We start from the raw sequence: 25,040 nt of genomic DNA on the forward strand, positions 1-25,040 counted from the left end.
CCTTAGCCTCATGAATTCCTCCCACACAGTCCCAATTGATACACTTCCACAGTGCTAAAAAGATAAGATATCAATCATGGATTAAAATAGTAATATTTATCACGAATAAAATGATTTTAATAGTTATATAAAAGATGTTCGTTATTTTTAAAATTTTAAGTTTGAGCTTAACGTCTATAAAATTATTGAATATTCATTGTTAAATGATTAAATCTTTCGAACATATAATACATTATAATCACCATAAACTAATAAAAATATACCCATTTGTGATAGATCCACGCCTATATTAGGGTGTACAAGTAATTTAAATTTTTTTCAAATTATTAATTTATTTTACTGATTATACTCACTTTAAAGTTTTATTTGGGCACATCCTTCATAATTCAAGCCAAGATATTTCATTTGTTTCCATTAATTTATTATAATGTTTACTGTATAACAAGGATTATTATCTATACTCAGTGTGGGGAAAAATACTTTATAAACGAGGTTATATTGTTGTCATCTTTTATTTAGAATATGAGATTTACTATTATATGTTTTAGATTTAAAATTTAGAGTTTAAAATTTAAAATCATTTCGAATATGTGCGGCCAGAATTAGAGAGGAGGATGTGTAAGAAGGTTATTTGGTCATATAATCAAAGTCCCAATCATATACATATTGGTCATCCTAATCTTAAAATGTCATATGTAATGTTGTTATTACTGAATCATAAGTAAATAGATAATTTGATCGCATACAATTATGGATCTAGAAATATTTATGAAGATAAATCTATATATCAATAACAAAAAATTGTATGGAATGAGCACAAATAAAATTTACGAGTAGACATCACTATTAAAATAAACAATTAGCAATTTGTCTCTCTGAAGAACACTTAGATCCACCAATGATCCGTATAGTTAAGTGATGAATTATTAAGAATGTCAAGTAATTGGTCATAACATTATTATTTAAATTTTGATTGATAAAACTAAAATAATTACGCTATGTAGTTAGATTTTATTTCATATATTTATTTATATGACTGTTTTCCCCCAGAAGCGTACAAAAACTGCCCATACCATGATGTGGCTTTTAGGCATGTAAATGAACTGAACGTTCAGCGAACCGTTCGTGAATCGTGCGGCGGGAAGTTCGTTTATGTTCGTTTATTTATTAAATGAACGAACATGAACAAAATTTTGCGTTTGTTTAATTAAATGAACGAGCATGAACAAAGGGCTCGTTCGTTCATTTATGTTCGTGAACGTTCGATTATATGTTCGTTCATTTATGTTCATTTATGTTCGAACAGAGGGCAAGTTGAATATGTTACGAAGATTATTGAAGTTGTTTGGATTTCAAGAAGATTGTTTTGTTGAACAAATTAACTTTAAGACTTTATTATATTCATATAGCTTATTTATGATTTATGTATGTTTTGTCATATTCGAACAAATTAACTCTAAAGTTACAGGCTATATTAATGAAAATTTAAGTTGTTATTCTTGTTATTTACTTTTTTTTTTACATTCGTTTGTTGTGTTCGAATAAGTTTTTTTTTGTTTGTGTTGTTCGTTTATGTTCGTTCGTTTGTTTTCGTTTATGTTCGTTCGTTTGTGTTCGTTCATGTTCGTTTGTTTATGTTCGTTTATTTATTAAATGAACGAACATGAACAAACTATATTCCTTAATGAACGAACATGAACAAAAAATATTGTTTATGTTCGTTTATTTATTAAATGAACGAACATGAACATACCTCCGATCGTCCGATTCGGTGCATTCGTTTTTACAGGCTAGTGGCTTTGCAGTTAGAACCAAATTAGGGCCCACAAGTAAATCTATTCACGGATAGTAAAGTGAAGGCCCAAATTAGATCTGGCCCACCTACTTCCTTAATTGTTCAAATAGTACTAGAATGTGTTTTTGATGGAAAATAGCACTAAAATGTCTTTTATATTAACATTTATATATGCATGTATTTAGAACTGAGTAAACATACATTTCAAATATTTTAATTATTAAATTTTAGTTTAAACATAATTAAATCAATCTGACTTATAAAATAATTCTATTCAAAATTCGATTTGAATCAATTGAATATGATATTCTGACAGAATAGTTTTGTATTGGTGCGGGTAAAATATACTTATCAATTGAATCTGATATTATGATGAAATTACTTTGTTCAAATGCTTACCAATATTTAGTTTAGGGTTTATAGTACTAATTTAGATGAAATAAGATTAAGATTAGGGTTTTACTTATACTTAGTTGATGATGAAATAAATAACTCTAGATGATAGGAAATTGCTTGAGTTTCACAAATGTATGCTTAATTTGAAGTTTAGAGTACTAATTTAGGGTTAATCCCAAAAATTCTAAAATTTGGGATTTTGAAGAACTTTTAACCATTGAGGTTTGGCAATTTAATGGAGGGGTTTTCTCCAATTCGTTATTCAGTTTCCCTTTTACTTACCCAATTTCAAATATTAGAAATTAGGACTAAAATGTAATACGGTGATACTTAGTCACCAAAATCCACTAACTATGGTAATTGTTAAATCATTCAAACAATCCTTCCATTTTTCCCTTGTTTTCAGTTAGGTGACTAAACTTCGGCTCGTCAACGATGACAACTAACAATTAACATTCAATTTAGAATTCGTTTACGATAATTTTATTAAAGTTATATGATAATTGCTTTGCCTAGTTTCAGTTACTTATAAACAAGATTTCTGATAAAGATGTAGGTGAAGATATCAAGCTATTTTATATTTTTCTTTTTATGTATATATATTTTCAAAATTAATAGTGAGAATTTTGAGCATAATATTTGTGGGAAGACGTAAATGAGGATATTTTTCATCCATTAATTGCGTTGAAATATTAAAATTATGTATATTAATCTTTTTGTTAAAACAAATTGGGTTTATTACATTTTTTATTAAATATATTCGTATAAATCTATTAATGGGTCAAATCTGATTAGAGCGATAATAGATTGAGTTGAGTTAGATTTTTAGTTAATCTAACCTGATTCAAAAGGAAAATCCCCTGGCCTAATTCGAGTATAGGGAGGTTCTATCCGACTTAAAATATGATTTGATTTTGGGTAAAAAACTACATCTTACCTTATTTGATTCAAATATAAAATTTTGTATTCAATAAAATAAAGACCTTATTGCAAAATATATGTAAAAAGAGATTGATATTATAAAAGTTATTCTTAAATTTATAGAAGAAATTGTATTATTATCTCGAGTTAGGTCGAAAATGTTTTACTCTAAATCCAAACTCGACTTGACATGACCTTACCCTTCACATAACCTGACTTGATTTGAACTCGATTTTTTCATTAAAAAACTTAATCTTGTAAAATTAAGTTGAGCCATAATCCGTCAAATTCGAGTCAAATTTGTATCCTTAAATCTGACTGTGGTCTGGATTTTTTTGTTTCTCTTAAATAATTTGATCTTGAACTAATCCAATTACTCACTCCATCATTCAACAAATTAGAAGAAAAAAACTTACATTTCTATAATTATATATAAATAAATAAGTAAATAAAAATATTAATTTGATTGAGTCATGTTAAGTCACAAAACACTAATCCGACACTCAATTCAAAACTAATCTTAATGGGAAAGCATTTAAGTATGCATGAGCAGTTTTATAAGGTAATGTGGTTGTCATACTCATAACTACTAGGTATACATATTGTATGTAAAGAATTAATAATCTAATTTCCACTTTAACGGAACAATGAACCCATAACACAAGGCATCTTTGTAGGTCAATATTCTGGATATTCGTTCCTTTGGATTCCAAAAAAAAGAAGATTATTATTAATTAATCATTAATTTTAATTATAGATTAATTTCCTAGGATGTTATAATAATAATTCAGTGCTTTTGCAATTAATGATGATAATTGATAACAACTGGGGATGACCAAGATCCCAACTTAGTACTGTTTTAATGTTTACATGTTGCATTGTCGTGTCCCTTCAGAACTCATTTTCATGTTAGGCGGTAATGTATACTTTTTAATAATTGGAATTCCATTTCAGAAATCCACAACACTCCTTTTTGATTTTTTCCCTTTACCTTTTCAATTAAAATCAATATCAACAACACCATCATCTTCGGCCCTTAAATATATATAATATTTAAAGCACGTGGAGATTTTGCTCAAAAGAAATTGGATGGTTGAATTGAAGCACATACTTAGAGAAGTCAATCGAGTAGCAGATATTATCACCAAGCAAGTATGGAGTTACCAGGGAGATACAATTTTGCTGCAAAACTCTCCTAAGGAAGCTGAGAAGATTCTAATTTCTGAAAGAACGGGCAGCTAAACAACCCTTTGTACCTGTTTAAACCAAAAATAAATATATATATATATATATATAATATTTTTTAATCTGATAAATTTTATTGAAGGATTTCTGGATATAATCCCAAATTTTTTTGATAATGTGTTGATGCGATATTATACTCGTCCGATGATATCTCCTAAGAATATAACATCGATTGTTAGAAATTTGGACCAACTATTTGACAAATGATATTTCATAAATTCATTTAGAAGAAGTCGAGAAATCTTTTAACAAATTTAATAGGTACAAAATTAATTTATTAATTTCAAATGCAATATATTTAAAGCTTTACTTAAAAATATTAAACACAATTTCTTAAGAATGACCACAAAACAAATTGAATTTAATTTGTGTTAGGCTTATGTTTACATGACAACAGGAAAGTTCGTTCCTAGTCCTTTTACATAGGCCCATTCAATTATATGTTGAATCCTGTATTTTTTTATTAAGTGAAGAAATATTATATTTTTGAGGTATATGTTTGGATTTGAACTCACACAAAATGAGATTATATAAATTATCTCTGACCACTAAATTAATTAATGGATTTTTTATTATCTTTTTTAAATTAAACTGTAACTCGTTAAAATCCCTCGCAACTCATCAAGTTAAGACTCAAACGACACAGCGAAAGGGAAAAAGATTACTCAAAACAAATATTAAAATTAGCAAACCACATCAAAATAACCAATATATGATAGGAAGTAATTTATACAAGGCTAAATTGTACCACATGTCACTTAATTATGAGTAAAATGATAAATAAGTTATTCAATTTAAAAGATTTACAAACAAGTAATTCAATTAAGATTATTACAAACCAGTTATTGGGTCGTTAAATATTTGAGAACCTCCTGACGTGAAATATTTTATTAATTTAAAATATTATATTTCATAGAATTACAATCAGCTCACTCAATTAATTGATTATAACAATTAAGTCACTGGATTCATTAATTATAACAATCAAGTCATGTGTCATTGCAACGACGTGGTTGGTTGTCGTATATGGTGGTTAATGAACCCCAAATGTTTTCATAATATTTAAATCGGTCTTCTCGTCTAATAAATCAAATTAGATTATTGAGAAACACTCTCAACAGCCAGGGAATCATCCAAACCGTCATATAACCTTCGCCTCGGGAGGATATGTTCTTTATCTCACCAACGACAACCTCTCCACCTTCATATCATTGAATGGAGTCCCAATCTTTGAGAAGTCCAAAACCTGAAATGAGATTATTTTTTCCTCTTAATTGAGTGATACATTTGAGACTTTTTAAAATTGAATGATCCGTTTATAATCTTATTAGTAATTGAGTGACTCATTTGTAATCTTACTAATAATTGGATGAATTATAATGCAATTTACCCAATAAGAAAATTATTAAAAATGTTCACTAACAATGCCCTCTAACGTCCATTTTATTTCATCGGTCTAATAACATGTTTTTAATAATTGATTAATTAAGTGATTTGTATGTAATCTTTTAAAATTAGGTGAATCATTCGTAATCTTACTCGAGTGACGTCTATTGTAATTTATCATATATATATATATATAATTTATTTCTCTTCTATATATAAAAATTAGAAGTGAAATTTTTTTATTTAAATTTATCATAATTTGATATTTATATCTTACAAGAAGGATGAAATTAGTCCAATTAGATAACACTGTTAAAATTAAAAAAAACATAAAACCCTAAATCGATAAAAAGAAAGAAAACAAATGGCTGGTTAGGCCAAATCAAAGCAATTAGAATAAGCTTAGTCATATATATATATAATGATATTTATTGTGGGCTGTTTCTAGACACTTTACTTAAATCTAAAGCAACAAAATCTTGATTTGAAATGGGTGTTGTTGCTTCATTTGTAGTGGCCATCTGAGTTTCACCACCTATTGGAGTTTGTTCCTTAGTGTCGTCGGTTGAATCTGACGACATCTTCTGATCTTTGCTTTTGCCCCACAAAACCAGGTAAAGCCCTACAACAATCACGATTGCTCCAATAACCCTGTAAATACCATTTGAGTGATGGGTTAATACTAAAATTTATCCACAAGTTATCCGTTTGAGTTTATGTAATTATGAAATATCGAAGAACCATGTGATAAGATTTTTTTTATCTGGAGTGATTATAAGATAATATATGTTCATAATCTTTCTAAATCATTGACAATACACATGCATACACAATTGTTCAATCATGTTTCTTTTATCACTGAAACACTCGATTTTTGTTATAAGATTATTGAATCATATCAAAAGCTACTTTTTTCTTTCTTTCCCCACTTTGCTTTCCAAGTGTTTGAAAGCCAGAAGAAAGATTCAAATATGAAGATTACGTACCTTCCTAAATACATTATCTCGGAAAAGATAAAGGAACTCATAATGGCAACGATCACCATTGTCAAAGGATTAAATGAAGCAAAAAAGACGGGTCCCTTTGCTTGTATCACCATTGCTCCTATGTAATATGCAACCCCAGAACATATAATTCCCTGCAATAATAATGAAATTCTCAAACGCGATGTTACGATCTTTATTTTATGATTTAAGGTTTAGGGTTTTCGTACGCTGTAAACCGCGGCGAGAAGTTTAGAATCCCAGTGAATGGCCCAAGCAGCAGCATTGCCCCTCTCCATTACCAAGGCAACAATGGCACCTTCAATTGCGCCCATAAAGCAAATCAATGTTGTTAAAGATAGCTCGGCAGGGTATGATTTTAAGGTGATCGTCTGCACAACAAAGATGAGAAACATGGTTATAACTCATAAAATCCGTATTGAATTTGGTTTTTGATTTAGGTCATATCGATGTTACTCATACTTCAGTGGATCATATCTTATACCCATGTTTGAATATGGGTCAAATACATGTCAGATATAGAAATTTTGAAAAAAAATTAAGAGTCGGAGTAACATACAATTGAACAAGAAAATAAAAGGTCGGGATTTTGATTTCTTACTTGAAGAATGACAAAACACGCCCAACAAACGCAGCCTACAAGGATCATTATAGCACCCTTCACCGGATTTTCAATGTTTGATGCATCGTTTGTAGACTGTGCGTGATGATTGATTTTCGTCCACGGAAATGGCAACATTGGCCCATTGAACATTGTCATAATCATTGCTCCTCCGACAGTTCCAATGGTCCCCAAAATCTTCGCTTGGCACTGTACTTTCCTCGCATCAACTTTCTCGAGCCTGGAAAATTTCTTCACAAAATCATTAAAAATCGAGAGAAAAAAAGTTATTTTCCGTGAAACAAACACATTAACAACGAATTTTACCTACAAACCCAAGCTAGCAAAAACACGAAGGCCGGAAGAACATTGCACAGGGCGGTCGCAACGGTTGCCGTTGTATACTTGATCCCAGTGTAATACAAGTTTTGATCAATCGCAGGCCTGCAAGGAAGATCAAACGTCATGTCTGTAATCACGACAGACGTAAATCATGAAAATTGTTTGTTGATGGTTTAAGATTCTCATTACTCCAATAAGCTCAACAACACTATCTGAACAAAGACAGATAAGGTCATCTTCGGCCGAACTTTCCTGCAAAGAAAAATGTCGTCGGATTGTCATTTATCGGACTGATTTCGAACTCGAGCACAAACACGAGACGAACAGAGAACCGAACCTTTCGAAAACAACGGCGAAAGGAGCAAGGACAAGAGTGGCAATGGCGAACCGATAGACCACCAAAACATGCTGGCTCATACCTTTGTTGAGAGCATATTTGGCAACTATGGGCATACCGGCAGAGCCTAAACGCATTAAAACCATGGCCACATACGGCTGAGCTTGATTGTATAAATTACCTGTGGGTTTCATGGCCATGGGTTTTGCTTATCTCTCTTGGAAATAAATTGAAGATTTTGTTTGAAGAAATGAAGGAGATGATGCATATATTTATATACACAATTTTTAGTTTGGCATGTAAAAATTATTGCAACTTCTTCACGTCTTTCTCAGCCCCTTAAAAGTTTAGGACATTTTTGTTTTTCCTATGGTGGAGTTTGATATGTTCAATCATCAGTCATTGTTTTGGAGTAGGTACATGAAAACAGTGGCGAATCTAGAAAAATTTTATAAATCGAACTAATATAAACTTAAGAAATTTTTTATAAATCTAGCTAATATAAACTTAAGAAAATTTTTATTTAAAATAATTCATAAATTTTTAATTTAAAAATATAATAAAAATTATATATTTAGATTAAATCTAGAAAAAAATATTTTAAATGGACCAATATAATTTTTTTAGCATAATTCATACATATTTTTTATTTAGGAAAAATTAACTATTTGGTCACCTACCTATTATTTAATTTATATTTTGGTCACGCAACTATTATTTTTTCAAAATCATATCTAACCTTACGTTTTGGTTTTGTTTTGATCACATACCGTTAAAAAAAATAACAAAATGTTAATGACTTTTTAATTATTTTTAATCCTGCACGACATTATCTTATGATGACACGTCAACATCACTGGTAATGTTTTAAAGAGTGACCAAAAAGAACCAAAATATAACATTAAGTGTGATTTAAAATAGATAATAGTTGGGTGACTAAAATAGAAACTAAATAAAAAGTGACTACATGAGTAGTTTACCCCTTTTTTGGCATGGGGTGGGCCAATGCCTAGGTAGGCTTAGGCCTAAATACATTCCTGCATGGAAATTTAACTCGAATCCATCAAACCTGATCCTTATTAAATTTTGACTAAATGTAAAAGTTAATACCTAAATTAAATTTTGAGTATAATTTAGATATTTATTTTTTTCATTGAGTTTAAATTTTATTAATAAAACTAATATTTAATAAGATATTATAAATATATAAATATCATATTTAAGCGGTATTTTAATCTTCGTATAAAACAATTATATCTCCATGTAAAAATTACACTCAATTAAGCTCTCGAATTTCAAAAATTCATTAGTATTACCTTTGATTGACGGAAATCGCTGTAGAATTGTATTAATACGATTGTTATTAGGAATGTTCATAAGTAGGGGTCCACCTGAACCACTTAAATTTAATCCGAAAATTAAATGTCTTCACCCGCATCCAATTCGACCCAACCAAAACTCGATCTATTTTTTTTTATGTAGAAACTCGTACTCTATTTGTCATAATAACTTTTTAATAATGGTGATTTTAAAAGCGAAAATTAAGAAAATTTAAAATTGTTTAAAAAACTTGAAATGTTTGAAGTCAACATTGACTTTAGCGATTAGGTAGGTCGAAAATCTAAAAAATAAGCATGTTATAATTTTATTTTACTAATGCATGGGATTCACTCAATTATGTATTTAGTAATTACATTTTATTTTAAAAATTAATAATTTAATACTAACATTTTTAAAAAATAATTTATTACTTAATAATTTATTTTAATTACTTAAAAGTAAATAAAAGGCATTGTTTATAACTTTATATATTAAAATATTAACAATGAGTTATTATAAAATATATTTTTATTATAAACATATTTTTATTAGTAATTTTTATATTTTTAATTTATAACATAATGTCTATAATTAACATTTTATATTTTCAAACTTATTTTTAACAGAAATCACAAACAGTTAAATTTTAAACTGTACTTTTGTACAACACTTTTAAAAGTTCATTTATACAATACTTTTAAAAGTCAATTTTCAAAATTATATCAAACAGACCCTTAGTGGTCCTGACTTTACATATAAACTTAAAAAATAAAAAATAAAACTAAAAATATAATGTTCAAAATATTTAAAAATAAAATATTAAAAACTATTTGAAACTATATTGAATCATTGATAAGGACCTGATATTCTAAAAAAAATTATAAATAATATTCATTAAATTAGTATTTTAAAAAATGTTTTGGAAACTCTAATTAATATCCGGAGATTCTTGTTCCGTTATTCCTATGGAAAAGAATATTCGCATCGACATCCCAGTAAAAGGGTAAAGTATAGTAGTGGTAATAAGATTATGCTCAAATGATATTTTAATAACTGGATTTTTATATTATTAAAATAGTCATTAAATTTATAAAATGATTATTAAATGAGCATTAAATTTTATCAAATTATTAGAAAATAGTTATTAAATTTATTAAGATATTATAAAATAATAATTAAATATGTCATTCTTTTAAAATTATTATAATGAAAGTTTACTAACAAAAACAATTATTTCGCCATAGTTCACTGACCTCCTATTATGGTGTATACGGTTTCATTCGATAATTTTTTTGAATAATCCATCAATTTTCGATTCCATTAACCTCGAATTTTACTTTTTTCTTATTAACTTTAATTTTTTGAGATTATAAATAAAATTTAAATCAAATTTAGTTTGATTTAAATAATTATAATTTTAAATTTATGAATAATAAATCGAACACTGCAGAATAATTTAAAAATCAAGCGCCACTATATATTGTCTACCCAAATGGAACAACTTTTGATGGATTGGTGGGGTTTGGTAATTATTTGGTAAATATTATCAACTTTTTTCGAGAATAATGAAAATAAAAATAAAAATAAAAGTTCTAAGAATTTACTGACTTGAATGTGTGATTAATATTCAATAAATAGAATGGTTCTTTTTATTTTTTAAAATTTGGATAAAATTATTGGGGAAAAATGATCAATTTAACATTCTAAAATAATTAATCATTAAATTTAGTGATGTATTAGATTATTCAAACTCAAAATTTAACAATATATGGTCCTCTTTTTAATATTTCATCATTTATAAATTATAATATAACTTTTAATTATTTTTGTTTGAATTTGATCATTATAATATACGATTTGATTGATAGGTTAAATAAGTTAAAATCCAAATAGAAATTGTTTTATTCATTCATAAAATTTTAATAAAATGTTCATTAAATCAATTAACGTTTTATATAACAGAAATTGTTATGTCTAGTCAAAATTAGGTATAATAATGGATCAATATATGCTTTATTTAATATCCATAAGGTCTCCCACAAATCTGAATCAGATAACATTTATATCTGTTATATGTCTTAATTATATACGTGTATGTTTATCTAATCTATTTTTATCTCGATTATATAAATAAATATTAAAACAAAATAAATAAAATATAATAAATATTTAAATACATTCAATCTATTAAGTATTTTAGTGATTAAACAAAGTATTGTTATCTTGAATTCGAATAAAGCATATCCTACGAATATAATTGTTTGAATCTAGATTATGGATGACAACAAGTCGGGTTAGTTCGGCTTTTTGGTCAACTTGACCCAACCCGACCAAAAATATATACCTTCTACCCAACCCGAAAAATATACACTCCACTCGAATCCGACCCAACCCGATTTTTTCTAGTATAAATTCGACCTGACCAAATCCGACCAACCCGTCATAAATTAAGGATATATTTAAAAAAATATAGAGATAGGGAATTATAATAATTATCCATAAATTTATATGAAAAATTAATCTATTACCTCCGGTTGGGTCGGGTCATATCGAAGGTTTTTCACCCTCTATCCGAACACGATCCGACCTAACCATATATAAAATTTAATCTGAATCTAACTCGGACCCACACATTTTTTTTAATCTGATCATATCAGGTTTAATTGAGTAAAAATCCGTCGGTTTCATATTAAATTGTCATATATATTCAAGACCTTTAAAGAAAACAACACTCTTTTATTTCTAAAATTGTTTAATGGATTTCTCATATCAATTTTTTTTTTATAAATCTGTTGTGAATATAAGATGGTAACTATAGGTAGACGTGGAGAAGGTCAAACACTATCGATAATATCTTACGATGAAACATTTTCCAATAACCTTAGTTTTTGACAATATTTATACTTTAAAGTCAAAATAAATTAGAAAAAATAAAACAAAGTCTTTACCGCAAATACACATTGTATTAAATGCTAAATATTTTGAAACCATGCTTTATTTTTATATATTTAAATATTTTCGTATATAACATTTAAATTGTTCAAATCCCAACATCGCCTATAAATAAAAGAAAAATACACATTTAGACATATTTCATCCCATATTTCTAAAATAATATAATAACAATCGTAATAACTTAACTAATAATAAATCAGTTAAAGAATTTTATTTTATAATTATCTATGTCACTCACGGACATCAAATAAGATTTTTGTTTAAAATAATAATAAATTAATTACACAGGTGAAAAAACAAGTCAATTCTATGAAATATCTGTTATCTAAAACTATGAAAATTTTAATGGTGGGATGACCTAAGTTTCATCCTATAATATCTAATCTTGAAAATTTAAATGGTGGAATGACCTAAGTTTGATCCAATAATAGTTTAATTATTGATTTCATTTTTCTTTTTTAATTTATTGATTTATAAATAGGAATCAATGTGTGATTTTATGTTAGAGTATAAATTTTTAAATAATTATATTATAAATTTAATAATGCACAATTAAATTATTAATAAAAATATAAAAAGGATTTAAATTATATAAAATTTTAAATTTTCTAAAAATTACTAATATCTCATCGGTCTATCCTTATTTATACACAATATTCAATTAGGTATAAATCCAACATATATTTAGTTTTTTACATATTAAAGAAGCATTATTTATAGCCATAAATATTAATTTAGTGAGATTAAATTTCATTTGGACATACGTAAATCTTAAAATATATGTTTTTTTTAACTTATCAACAAAGATGGCATCCATCTCATACTTTCATAAGCTCATGCCGTGCTCAAATTTGCCTTTCCCAGATTTTGATCATGATTGAAGTTGGTTTTGTTATTTTATTATTTAAATATAAGGTATTTAGAGTTTTAATATTTATATTTTATAATTACATATAAATGAAATATTCTTTTACCATCTAAGAATTGAATTCAAAACTTTACTAAAATTTGAATAGAATTCATTGAATAAAATATTTGAGTAACTATTTCTTCAAGTCGTGGTGAAACATGTTTGGATGAAATATATAAATTGGTTGTAGGTTTCCGTTTGCCATTAATCGTGGTTGATCCATTGTTTGTTTCGAAACGGATTTTACCTTAATTGCCAATGAACTCGGTCGTTTTGATAAGGATCTCTCAATTCTTACTTTCACACGTGCGAGGCTCGTTGATTACTTGAACCTTTAGGGATTGGAGTGTAGTTCTTATCCGCAAAACAACTAATGTAGTGGTTCCTTTATTCAAAAATTGCTCAATAATATGTTGAGAAAAAAAATTGGTCAAGGTGTTAAGAAAATTATTTTTTTCAATTAGGATATTTATTATAGTACTCATGAAAAATCGTTTATATCACGTCTTTTAAAAGATATATGGACCACTCGACGTTTTCTACGCACCACCTAACTATCGTGCATGTATGAAATATAAAGAAGATGTTATGTACTCTATATGACTTCCTTAAGACATTATATGTTTCATGTAACTTCTAATAATCACTCTAGGACACTCTCTTCTAACTTGATTTGTTCTTTAATGGTTATATTTACTGTTAAATCTGATGTACCTATTCTTTTGATCTAGTGATATTTTTCTTATTTTCAAAATAAAATATTTAATATAATTACAAATTAAATTTATTTTAGTATTAATTATATGTCCCTGGCGAAGACAAAACACAAAAGGTAATTAAAATAATTGAAGAAAGTCAATAACTTGTGGCTGTAGTTTAGTGGTAAGAATTCCACGTTGTGGCCGTGGAGACCTGGGCTCGAATCCCAGCAGCCACACTATGTGTTTTTTACTCTTTCAGGTCCATAAAACGCTGCCGTTTACTTCAAGAGTGTACAATTCAAAGTCTTCGAAGTCGATAAATAGGGCTCTTTCACATTCAGTGTTCTGTTTTGACTCGTTCTTTCCAGATATCTCTGCTCGTTTCTTCAGCTCTTTGGCTTTGCCTCGCGTCGCCTGCATCCGTCAAGGTACGCCATTGTTATTCTCATTGATCACCGTATCAATGTATCACGAACTTAATCTGATCATCGGTTTCTTTTCATTCGCTGTCGACGATTAATTTCTTGTTTTTCGTGTTATTTTGGCTCATCCTTTCTATTATTCCAGTTTTCCTGTTCTTCCATTGTTCTTCATTGCGATTTTGGTTATATAAGCTGAAAACTGAAGGATTTCTAGAAATAAGTGATCGGATAGACTCTGGATCTGGAGTTCGAACATATTTTTGTCAAATTCATCATTTGTTAGATGTTTATCATATTATTCGTATATTTAGGGGCATATTTCACGTGCTTTAACAACACAGGCAACACATTTTGATTAATCATGTTTAATTTAAGCCTATGTGTTTCGTTCTCACAATTCACATCTAAAATGAAAGTCTAATATTTAAATTCTAGCCAAACATAGCTTTTACTGTTTTCTTCTATGATGCTGAGATTTTTCTGTTTCTTTTAGGTACTTTGTTTGATATATTAGGACAAGGTTATAGGATATGATGTTCTAAATACATGAAAATGTTTTTAAAAATTGAATTTCCCTCTATTTATTGGACATCGAATAATGTAGATGATTGGAATTTGGAACTTTGAAACCTTCTTTGAGATTATGGATTCATTGGCTTGATATTCGCATCGCACCTAATAACATAATATTAGTATATTCTTATATCCGATACTCTATCGAATAATTTAGATAATCGGAACTTTGAAACCTTTTTACAGATTAGGGATTCATTGCTCGATACTCGCACCTAGTAACAATAGATATTTCGAGCGTATCTTATATCCAACACTCTCATTGAATAATGTAGATAATTGGAACTTTGAAACCTTTTTTGAGATTAGAGATTCATTTACAACATTTGTGATTTATCTACTGATTTACAGTTTTTTCCTAGGTTGCTTGGATTCCCCACCTGAAGTATCCTGTTTAGCGTATACTTGGACAATGTTATAGGATGCGATCTTCTAAATATTAAAAACGTTTTAAAAAGTTGAATATGCTCGTATAGGATGTATGCTTGTACTCGATATTGTTATCAAGTAACGGAGATATTTATACTTGTGTCCGACACTCAGGGAAAAACATGGATAGAATTTGAACTTTGAAGCTTTCTTTGGGACTAGAGATTCATTGGGAAATATTTGTGATTTGCCTACTGATTTGAGGTGATTTTTATGTGATGATGCAGATGATTGATGATGAACAGCTGGGGTTTCTTGCCAATTTTCTAGGCATTTTAATATTCGCGCTGGTTATTGCTTATCATTATGTGACGGCTGACCCAAAGTATGAAGGGAACTGAAAAAAGGGTATGCATAAAAACTAATGTATGCAACTTTTAGATAAGAACTTATAGATTTACTTCTGGAATGTTACTACTAAATATTGGCATTTAGTTGAATTTTCTTTAAGATTTTTAGCATATAACCATGTTCTCCAATGGCATTAAGTGATATTTTGTTATTTACTTACTGTTTTTGGGTCAATAAGAAAGCAATGTCATAGCAAATTATAAAACAGTCCTATTCGTAGGAGCTCAGTTGTCATCAACCATTTCATTGGCACTCTGATTACCCTCCCTAAATACATGAGTCAGGGCTTTGTGCTCGAATATGAGTCGAGAGTCTCGGTAATCGAACTTATTGCACCAGTTACACCGTGTTCGTTCTGCCATCCCCACGCCCGGCTATGAGGCATAGTGGTTGACATTATGGGAAACAATTACCAGTACCTACCATCGTCACTTATGATTTGTTGCTTATGGTACCAGACTTTAGATTTCAGGTTATAAATTAACCATCCTTTCTGATCAGTAGTCAATGGTAGGTAATGGTAATTGTTTCCCACAATTTTCGACCACCATGTCGAGCAGTCCCTTAACCGAAGTGCTCTATAGTTTCTTGGTGGCAAAAGGAGCTCTGTTTTATGTGCCTGAATACCGTTAGTCTAGACCACTACATTAAGAAGAAAAAAAAGTGGCCTTAATCCACAACTGCTCTGTTTCTGGACCATTGAAATGGCCTGGAATGGGTTGGTTGTAGGAAGAGTCTAATTGGATTGCGGATGAAAATCAGAAAGAAAAAAAAATGAAGCTAGAGAAACTTTAACAAGGTGGAGGACGAAAATGATAATATAGTTTTCCATGACCGACTTGCAATGTATGGGATTGGGTTTTTAGGTCTGGAAAACACGCGCCTTTAAAGAACTTAGAGGAAACTACTGATTAGTCATCTAACTATCATTTTGGTTCTGTTTTAATTATTCAGTTTTTTTTTTCAGAATCATCTTCAATGTCACTGTCTAATTTTATTTCGGTCACTTGCCATTGAAAAGTTAATGGTGATGATAATGTATCACCATAAGATAATATCACATAATTATAGAAAATAATAAAAATTATCATGTCATAATTTTTTTATTTTTAATGACAGGTGATCAAAATAAAATCAAAACACAACATTAATATTATTTAAAAATAATTAAATGATTAAAATGGAATCAAAATGATAATTGGATAATTAAATATGTAATTAATCCAAGAATAACCATCTAAATATTCAAATCTTTGATCAATTGATTTTAATATCAATTTTAATCTGAAATGATTACTCCAATTGATTTAAAATAAAAAAATATCTTGTATTTAGCTTATCCATATTTACTCTTTAAAATAAATTCGACCATTCCATATATATAGACCGTGCATCCAATGATAGATCGAAATGAAAGTATTTAGTTAATGGGCAATCTGTTATTATATTGTTTTTTCCCCGTATTAAATATTAATAAAAATTAAAATAAGAAACATTCATGCATCATGTTTTATTACATAGCTTTTGTACGTCTAGTTTCCGGTATTAAAAATGTTAAATTATTTATTTCATACCAAAATCTTTATACGTTAAATATATAAGGATTATAATCATACTTTTATCGACAGAGTTATTATATCTATTCAAAATTTACTATATAACAAATAGAATTATATTAATTTACTGATTATATTATTATTATTAAGATAAACTATGTATTTACTCACCAAATATTCCTATGTTTTGTTTTATTCATCTAATTATTTTCTCAAAATATACTTAAATTTCTGTTTTTATTCATTTTGATCATCCATCATCAAAAATATAATATCACTGATGTGATATTTTTATTTTGTTAATGATAGCAAAGGATTATCTTATGTGATATTTAACATCATCATTAATTTTTTAATTGTAGTAACCAAAACGAAATAATAAGTTTAAGTATGATTTAAAGAATAGTTGGACTGGGATAATAATCGAGTGATTAAATATATAATTTAACCTATTATTAATTGTATAAATATTATAAAAATATATAAAATTACCTTAATTTTATCTTTATATATGTAAAAAGTTGTAAATGATAAGATATTGATGACGCTCTTTCTATTAAATTATATTATTTTACATTAAAAATATTTACGATGTTTATTCTTAATAGATTTAATTCACAAACATTTGCTTATTGTTTGATTATGATGGAACGGCTGACAAGAAAATCGAATCTGCAACTTGGAAACACTGTTGGAAGACAACATGAAATAGTCGACTGCTTGTAATTTGTTTCTTTAAATTTACAATTCTTCACATTGTATTACTAGACTTTATATCATGCTTAATATTCCTATATAATATGCATTTGTACAAGGGATTCATTGTATAATTTTCTCTAGTTATTGCACCTAAGGAATTGAATTTAAGGGTACTGAATGATAAAAATAACTTTTTTGAAGGTACTGAACTTCAATTAAACAGATATTAATCTAAAATCCTTGATTCAATAACTAAATGGGTAACATATTCCCAAATTAAACCGGAAGTTTTTCAAAACAGAGATCACAGAAAACGTAAAAAACGTAAAACCACCAGAAATCGTTAAAACATCGGCAATAATAATATTTGGTTTAATCGACTTCCTCGATCTTAGGACCGGCACCGCTACCACCGGCAGGGAGGGGTATCATCATCCAGCCACCCATGTCCGGCCCAGCACCTTGATACATCTTGGCGATGATAGGATTGCAGATGCTCTCGAGCTCCTTCATCTTATCCTCAAACTCATCAGCTTCGGCTAGCTGGTTGCCATCCAACCACTGGATGGCTCCGTCGATGGCATCTTCAATCTTCTTCTTGTCGTCCGGGTCGAGTTTGGATCCAATCTTCTCATCCCTGATGGTGTTTCTCATGTTGTATGAATAATTCTCCAATGCATTCTGGCTTCAACCTTTTTCTTGTGCTCCTCATCTTCGGACTTGTACTTCTCGGCCTCTTGAACCATCTTCTCGATTTCTTCCTTCGACAAACGACCCTTGTCGTTTGTGATTGTTATCTTGTTCTTCTGGCCGGTAGTCTTGTCCTCGGCGGAGACATTCAGGATACCGTTAGCATCAATGTCGAAGCAAACTGTAATTTGAGGAACACCCCTGGGTGCAGGAGGAATGCCGGATAGCTCAAATTTACCCAACAGGTTGTTATCCCTTGTTCTAGCTCTTTCACCCTCGTAAACCTGTATCAAGACACCAGGCTGGTTATCGGAGTAAGTCGAAAAGACCTGCTCCTTCTTGGTGGGGATAGTTGTGTTTTCTCGGAATCAAGACTGTCATACACCTCCGGCAGTCTCGAGTCCAAGGGACAAGGAGTGACATCCAGAAGCAGTAAATCCTGAACCTTCTCGTTGCCTTCACCACTCAAGATGGCAGCTTGAACTGCTGCACCATAAGCAACAGCCTCATCCGGATTAATGCTCTTGCAGAGCTCCTTCCCATTGAAAAAGTCTTGCAACAACTGCTGTACTTTCGGAATCCTAGTCGAGCCACCAACAAGGACAACATCATGGACACTGCTCTTATCCATCTTAGCATCTCTCAAACACTTCTCACCGGCTCCATACACTTCCTGAAAAGATCCATGTTGAGCTCCTCGAACCTTGCACGGGTTATGGTGGTGTAAAACAATACCCTCATACAACGAATCAATCTCAATGGTAGTCTGGGCAGTCGATGAAAGGGTCCTCTTTGCTCTCTCACAAGCAGTCCTCAATCTCCTCAGAGCCCTAGGGTTCCCACTGATATCCTTCTTATTCTTCTCTTAACTCTTGAACAAATGGTTAACCATCCGATTATCGAAATCCTCTCCGCCCAAATGCGTATCACCGGCAGTGGCCTTAACTTCGAAGATGCCTTCTTCAATGGTAAGCAAGGAAACATCAAAAGTACCTCCACCAAGATCGAAAATCACATTCTTTTCACCAACACTGGTGGCTTTCTTATCAAGACCGTAAGCAATGGCAGCTGCTGTCGGCTCGTTGATGATTCGCAAAACATTAAGCCCGGCAATGACTCCGGCATCCTTGGTGGCTTGCCTTTGGGAATCATTGAAGTAAGCCGGCACTGTAACGACAGCGTTCTTGATCGTTGATCCGAGGTAAGCCTCAGCAATCTCACGCATTTGATCAACACCATTGATGAGATTCCTCGGCAGCAAATTGCTTTTCCTCGCCCTTATAAGTGACACAATCATGGGCTTATCGCCGGCACCAGCGATCACCTTAAAAGGCCAAAGCTTCATATCATTCTGAACCGATGATCGCTAAACCTTCTACCAATCAATCGCTTAGCATCTGTTATTAAACATGAAAATCAAATCTGGTCAATTCTACAAATCCTAGAGCATAGATCATCTGCAGAAGTAATTTCAATAGGCATACAAAGTCTCAGTTTTAAATCTACAGCACAGATTCTTAAAATTCAAAATTAAAAGGGGGGGAATAGGGATTTACCGAAGACGGTGTTGATAGGATTCATGGCGACTTGATTTTTAGCAGCGTCGCCGATTAAACGCTCGGAATCGGTGAAGCCAACGTAAGACGGAGTCGTACGGTTGCCTTGGTCGTTGGCGATGATTTCGACTCGATCGTGTTGCCATACTCCGACGCACGAGTATGTCGTGCCGAGATCTATTCCGATTGCCGGTCCTTCTCTTTTCCGGCCATCGCTTAAAAAATTCAACAAAAATCAAATAAAGACTCGAAAGAAAATAGTGTTTTCTGTTCTTTTGATCGAAATGTGAGGTTTTGTGCCAAGGGGTAGTGGATTTATATGTTTTAAATTCGGTGATTGGGTTCTAGGATGTTCGAGGAAAAATTGAGGAATTTGAACCGTAGGATTTGAAAATGAACGGTCGATATTTGTTTTATACGTTGAAAAAAGCAAATGGGGTCCACTAGTGTATTTAGTTGCGTGTTTCAGGCGTGAGAATTTGATTTTTCTTTGAAAAGGTCGGCCACGCGCTTTTTGACGGGTATGGACCTTTCCGGGTTCGGATTCAAATCCGACTTGGATTATACACGCTCGTGAGCGTGATTGGGTTTCGGAAATTCGACATGTTCGACGAAACAAAATGCTGCCGTAGATAATTTTGGTGTTTGAGACGTGATAAATAAATCCATTGGAGTCGTCGAGTTTAAAGCCGCCGAGGGAACTGCAGGATATTTTGCACAAAGATCTTCTTAGGTCTAGCTAGTGATTAGTCTTTACTGTATTAGCAAAAAAATGATTAAATTATAATTACAATGTATCCATGCATAGAGAGTAAAATGAGCTCAATAGTCTCCAAAAAAAAAATATAGAAACATTCTCTTGAGACTTAATATCGAACACCATAATGACTCAATAACTTTTATAAAATCAAATTGTCTGATAGGCTACACAATTTAATTATATCGACAAATAATATTTTACTAAAAAGAAGATTTGATTATAGTAACCACTTACAATCTAATCAGAAAACTAATAACTTTGTTATTAAGTAAACATTTTTTAGGATTATTAACTTATAAAAGATATATATATTTTTGATAAAAAACAATTATTTATACAATCATAAACTATACATTTTTTAATTAATTTGGAGTAATTACAATGCAATATCTGCTTAAAAATAATTATTAATCATTTGATATTGGACGCTCAAACCCATGATATTCATGGTGCTCAAACTCGAGACCCTAAAGAATAACAACAAATCATTTACTATTGAGGTTGCTTAGGATTATTTACTTATTAAAAGATAATATATTATTTTTTGATAAAATAATACAATTATTTATACTATCATAAATTAGAACATTTTTTAATTAATTTGGGGTAAGTACAATGCAGTATTTGCTCAAAAATAACTCTTAATTATTTGACATTAGACGCTCACACTCATGATATTTATAGTGCTCGAACCTGAGACCTTAAAGAATAACAACAATTTATTTACCATTGAGGTTGATTAAGGATTAATTTTATTAATTTCGAAAATGGCATGATTTAAAAAATAAATAAACCAAATTAAAAAGTTGGTAACAAAGCATTGATATAAACAATCTAGAACATAACTTTATTATTCACATATAACATCCCATTAATTCAAAATTTTATCACATTCATATATAAAAACACAAATAAAGAAAAACCCTAACCGACTAACCTGTAACAAGACATTTTGGAACATATCACAGCACTAAGGAACAACCCCTAAAAACAGTGTTTAGTTCAGTTTTCCTTTTCATATAATTAAAAGAAGCAATGTTCTGCAATATCTTTCTTCATCCTCACAAAATGGATGTTTCTTATCGATTTCATATTCTCATTATCTTCAGCAGCTCCCATGGAGTTAAATTGTAATTTTGACTGTAATTTTTCATCCCTTTATTCCATGAAAATCTCTCTTTAAATTCCCAGAAACAATGTTCTTCTCCTTCATCGTTTTGATGGAATGTGATCGAGACCTTAATTTTCCATGTTGTCGAAACTTTCATCATTTGAAGATGAAATCTGGTTGAAGCTCCCAAAACCTTTGATCCCTACAGTCAGTTTTCGAGCTCTTGACCTTTCCTCTTTGAGAAACACTCGTTTTCGAGTAGTTTCAAGATTTTCTCTGATAATTTTCTCACACTTAATCCCAGTTGAACCTTACAACCAACAAAAACATAACATGTAAAGATGGTAATATAATTCAAGGGTTAAACCTAAATTAAATTGCCAACCTTTTGTCGTCAATGTATTGAAAATTTGCCATTTGTTTGATGAAATATTTATCATGTTGAAACTCCTCAGCAACCCTCAAAGGACCATGAGTTAACAAATGCTCCAACATACCAAAGCATTGTAGGATTCACCCAATTCCTTGTATCAAACTTGATAACCTGAAACAAATCGAATCAAAAAATATAGGATATCATCGATCGACATAATATCAATTGAATTAAACACGAGTTAAATTACGAAAATTTACGAAAATTAGTATGAAAGATTTAAATTCTAACCTCCTATGTAAAATCTCTACGATCCTCCAGTAATCATCAACTTCAAAGGCAGCCCTTGATATTACAGCCATGTCACATGCACTTGGTGATAGCATGCTTCCATCTGTGGCTTCTTCAGTTAATCTGAAAAAAAGAAAAACACCCACAATCAAAGATAAAAACGTTAGATCATATGAATATACCTAAGATATTGAAGAACATGCAGAATAAAGCAATTATTAAAGGAAGAAGAAGAAGAAGATGATGGATCATATGAATTATACCTAGGATATCGAATAACATGCAGAATAAAGCAATTATTAAAGGTGGAAGCAGAAGAAGAAGAAGAATGATCATATGAATTAAACCTAGGATATATGCAGACTAAAGCAATTATTAAAAGAAGAAGACGAAGAAGAAGAAGCTTACAGTTGAACTGGTGTGGCATCTGTTAAGGCCAATCTAGCAGTTTTGATCTTTTCTTTGAAGAAAAACGAAGCATGCTTCTTGAATTCTTGCATAACAAGACTACCCATTTCTTTTTCTTCAAATGTTTTTGTTCTTGTCTTCTTTGAAATATCAAAGGATATTCTTAGGCAAGCATATACGTATATGTATATAACAACTCCATTACCATAAAAGAACAGTTGAGTCACCAACTGCTCTCTTAAAGTTGATTTGCAATATATAATATATAGGTGTTGTTTGTATGGTAAAAAATTATTATAAATTATGGGCATGTGGTGAACTCAGATTAAATGAAGTTATCTTGTTTGAGGTTTGAACTGATAAGTTTGGATATTTTGCAATTCCCAAATTAGCTAGAAAAGCAATGGAATGTGTCGACAACCAAAATATTTGGTAGGCAAATTTAGGAATGGTAATGAGTTGGGTCAAATTTTTTTTATTTCCAAATTCATCTGAATATGTTATCTTTCACCGACATGTGATTTGACTCGAGTTTAGAAAAATTTTATTTGACTCGAGTTTAGAAAAATTTATTTGATTTGAAATCTATGATAAAAATTTACACTCGACTCAAATATAAAAAAAATCATTTTAATTCTTAAAATAAGAACCTACTCAATATATATATAAAGATGAGTATTATAATAATTAGCTCTAAATATATAGACCATAAGTATACCATTATCCCTGGTAGGATCAAGTGTTTTTCACACTAAACATGAATTCAACCGATCTAACTTCTTCCTTTAAAATCTACTCCTTACTCAATTTAAAAAAAGAAAAAACCTACCCATATGATAATCAAAATCTGTCAAATTCGAAACAAATTATCATATCTAGATAATTTTGGGGAGAGGATGAAATGCTAGTCTTTTATATATATATATATATATATAATATGATCTAATTACACGATGTAAAACTTTTAAAAGAGTTTGATGTCTCTCAGACGAAGTATCAAATTTAGATATTATGAATAGTAAAAACAATTTTAAAAGAGCTTTATATTTATTTAAAGATCATGTTTAACTTAATTTTAATCTCAAATCAAAATAAAAATGTGTAATGTTTTTTAAATGAAATTAACTTGTTTAAGGGTTGAGCTAATAATTCGGATATAAGTTTAACTTAATTTTAAATCTCAAATCAAAATAAAAATGTGTAATGTTTTTTAAATGAAATTAACTTGTTTAAGGGTTGAGCTAATAAATTCGGATATAAAAAAACTATAAAATTAGTTGGAAAAGCAATGGTAGGCAAATTTGGGCAAGGGATGAAATGCCAAGTCTAAAGAGGATTTGCAAAAGCCAGTGTTCTTTTTTGACCATGAAATTGCAGCAAAGGCTCTTTAAAAGTGCTTTCTTCACTGAATTTAAACACTTAATTAGATCTAATTAACTAATTATTTTTAACTTTTATTTAATTACCTTATCTCTCTCTCACACACACAAATGTATGTATGTATGTACGTACGTACGTATGTATGTATGTAGTACGTACGTATGTACGTATGTACGTATGTACGTATGTACGTATGTACGTATGTACGTATGTACGTATGTACGTATGTATGTATGTATGTATGTATGTATGTATGTTATGTATGTATGTATGTATGTATGTATGTATGTATGTATGTATGTATTTTGTATGTATGTATGTATGTAGTATGTATGTATGTATGTATGTATGTATGTATGGTATGTGTATGTATGTATGTATGTATGTATGTAGTATGTATGTGTATGTATGTATGTATGTATGTATGTATGTATGTATGTATGTATGTATGTATGTATGTATGTATGTATGTATGTATGTATGTATGTATGTATGTATGTATGTATGTACGTATGTACGTATGTACGT

At 29.9% G+C, this 25,040-nt stretch overlaps 2 protein-coding genes, 1 non-coding gene and 1 pseudogene across 3 annotated transcripts; 2 read left to right on the forward strand and 2 right to left on the reverse strand.

Moving 5' to 3' along the window:
* Positions 1 to 6,026: 6,026 nt before the first annotated feature.
* LOC120146984 (WAT1-related protein At2g39510-like) lies at positions 6,027 to 8,262 on the reverse strand. Its single transcript, XM_039160461.1, has 7 exons — positions 8,028 to 8,262; positions 7,880 to 7,942; positions 7,676 to 7,792; positions 7,349 to 7,589; positions 6,957 to 7,118; positions 6,730 to 6,881; positions 6,027 to 6,394 (listed from the first exon to the last, which is right to left on the reverse strand). Exons 1-7 carry the CDS (start codon positions 8,225 to 8,227, stop codon positions 6,172 to 6,174), a joined length of 1,158 nt encoding a protein of 385 aa, XP_039016392.1. The 5' UTR covers positions 8,228 to 8,262; the 3' UTR covers positions 6,027 to 6,171.
* Positions 8,263 to 14,077: 5,815 nt separating this feature from the next.
* TRNAH-GUG lies at positions 14,078 to 14,149 on the forward strand. The gene has a single exon. It is a non-coding gene; the product is annotated as a tRNA-His (tRNA).
* A 113-nt stretch (positions 14,150 to 14,262) lies between these two features.
* Positions 14,263 to 15,841, forward strand: LOC120147033 (dolichyl-diphosphooligosaccharide--protein glycosyltransferase subunit 4A-like). Its single transcript, XM_039160504.1, has 2 exons — positions 14,263 to 14,341; positions 15,565 to 15,841. Exon 2 carries the CDS (start codon positions 15,565 to 15,567, stop codon positions 15,676 to 15,678), a length of 114 nt encoding a protein of 37 aa, XP_039016435.1. The 5' UTR covers positions 14,263 to 14,341; the 3' UTR covers positions 15,679 to 15,841.
* Positions 15,842 to 18,207: 2,366 nt separating this feature from the next.
* Positions 18,208 to 20,410, reverse strand: LOC120147140 (annotated as a pseudogene).
* Positions 20,411 to 25,040: the final 4,630 nt, after the last annotated feature.

The sequence above is a fragment of the Hibiscus syriacus genome, unplaced genomic scaffold (assembly GCF_006381635.1).
Source record: "Hibiscus syriacus cultivar Baekdansim isolate YM2019G1 unplaced genomic scaffold, ASM638163v2 tig00110933_pilon, whole genome shotgun sequence".
Taxonomy (NCBI): Eukaryota; Viridiplantae; Streptophyta; class Magnoliopsida; order Malvales; family Malvaceae; genus Hibiscus; species Hibiscus syriacus.

Coding starts and splice junctions, on each gene's coding strand:
- LOC120146984 (XM_039160461.1), bottom strand. CDS start 8,227: ATGGCCATGAAACCCACAGGTAATTTATACAATCAAGCTCAGCCGTAT. Junction 7,119..7,348: donor CGTGTTTTGTCATTCTTCAA/GTAAGAAATCAA, acceptor TTTGTTGTGCAG/ACGATCACCTTAAAATCATA. Junction 6,882..6,956: donor TTCTCGCCGCGGTTTACAGC/GTACGAAAACCC, acceptor TTATTATTGCAG/GGAATTATATGTTCTGGGGT.
- LOC120147033 (XM_039160504.1), top strand. CDS start 15,565: ATGATTGATGATGAACAGCTGGGGTTTCTTGCCAATTTTCTAGGCATT.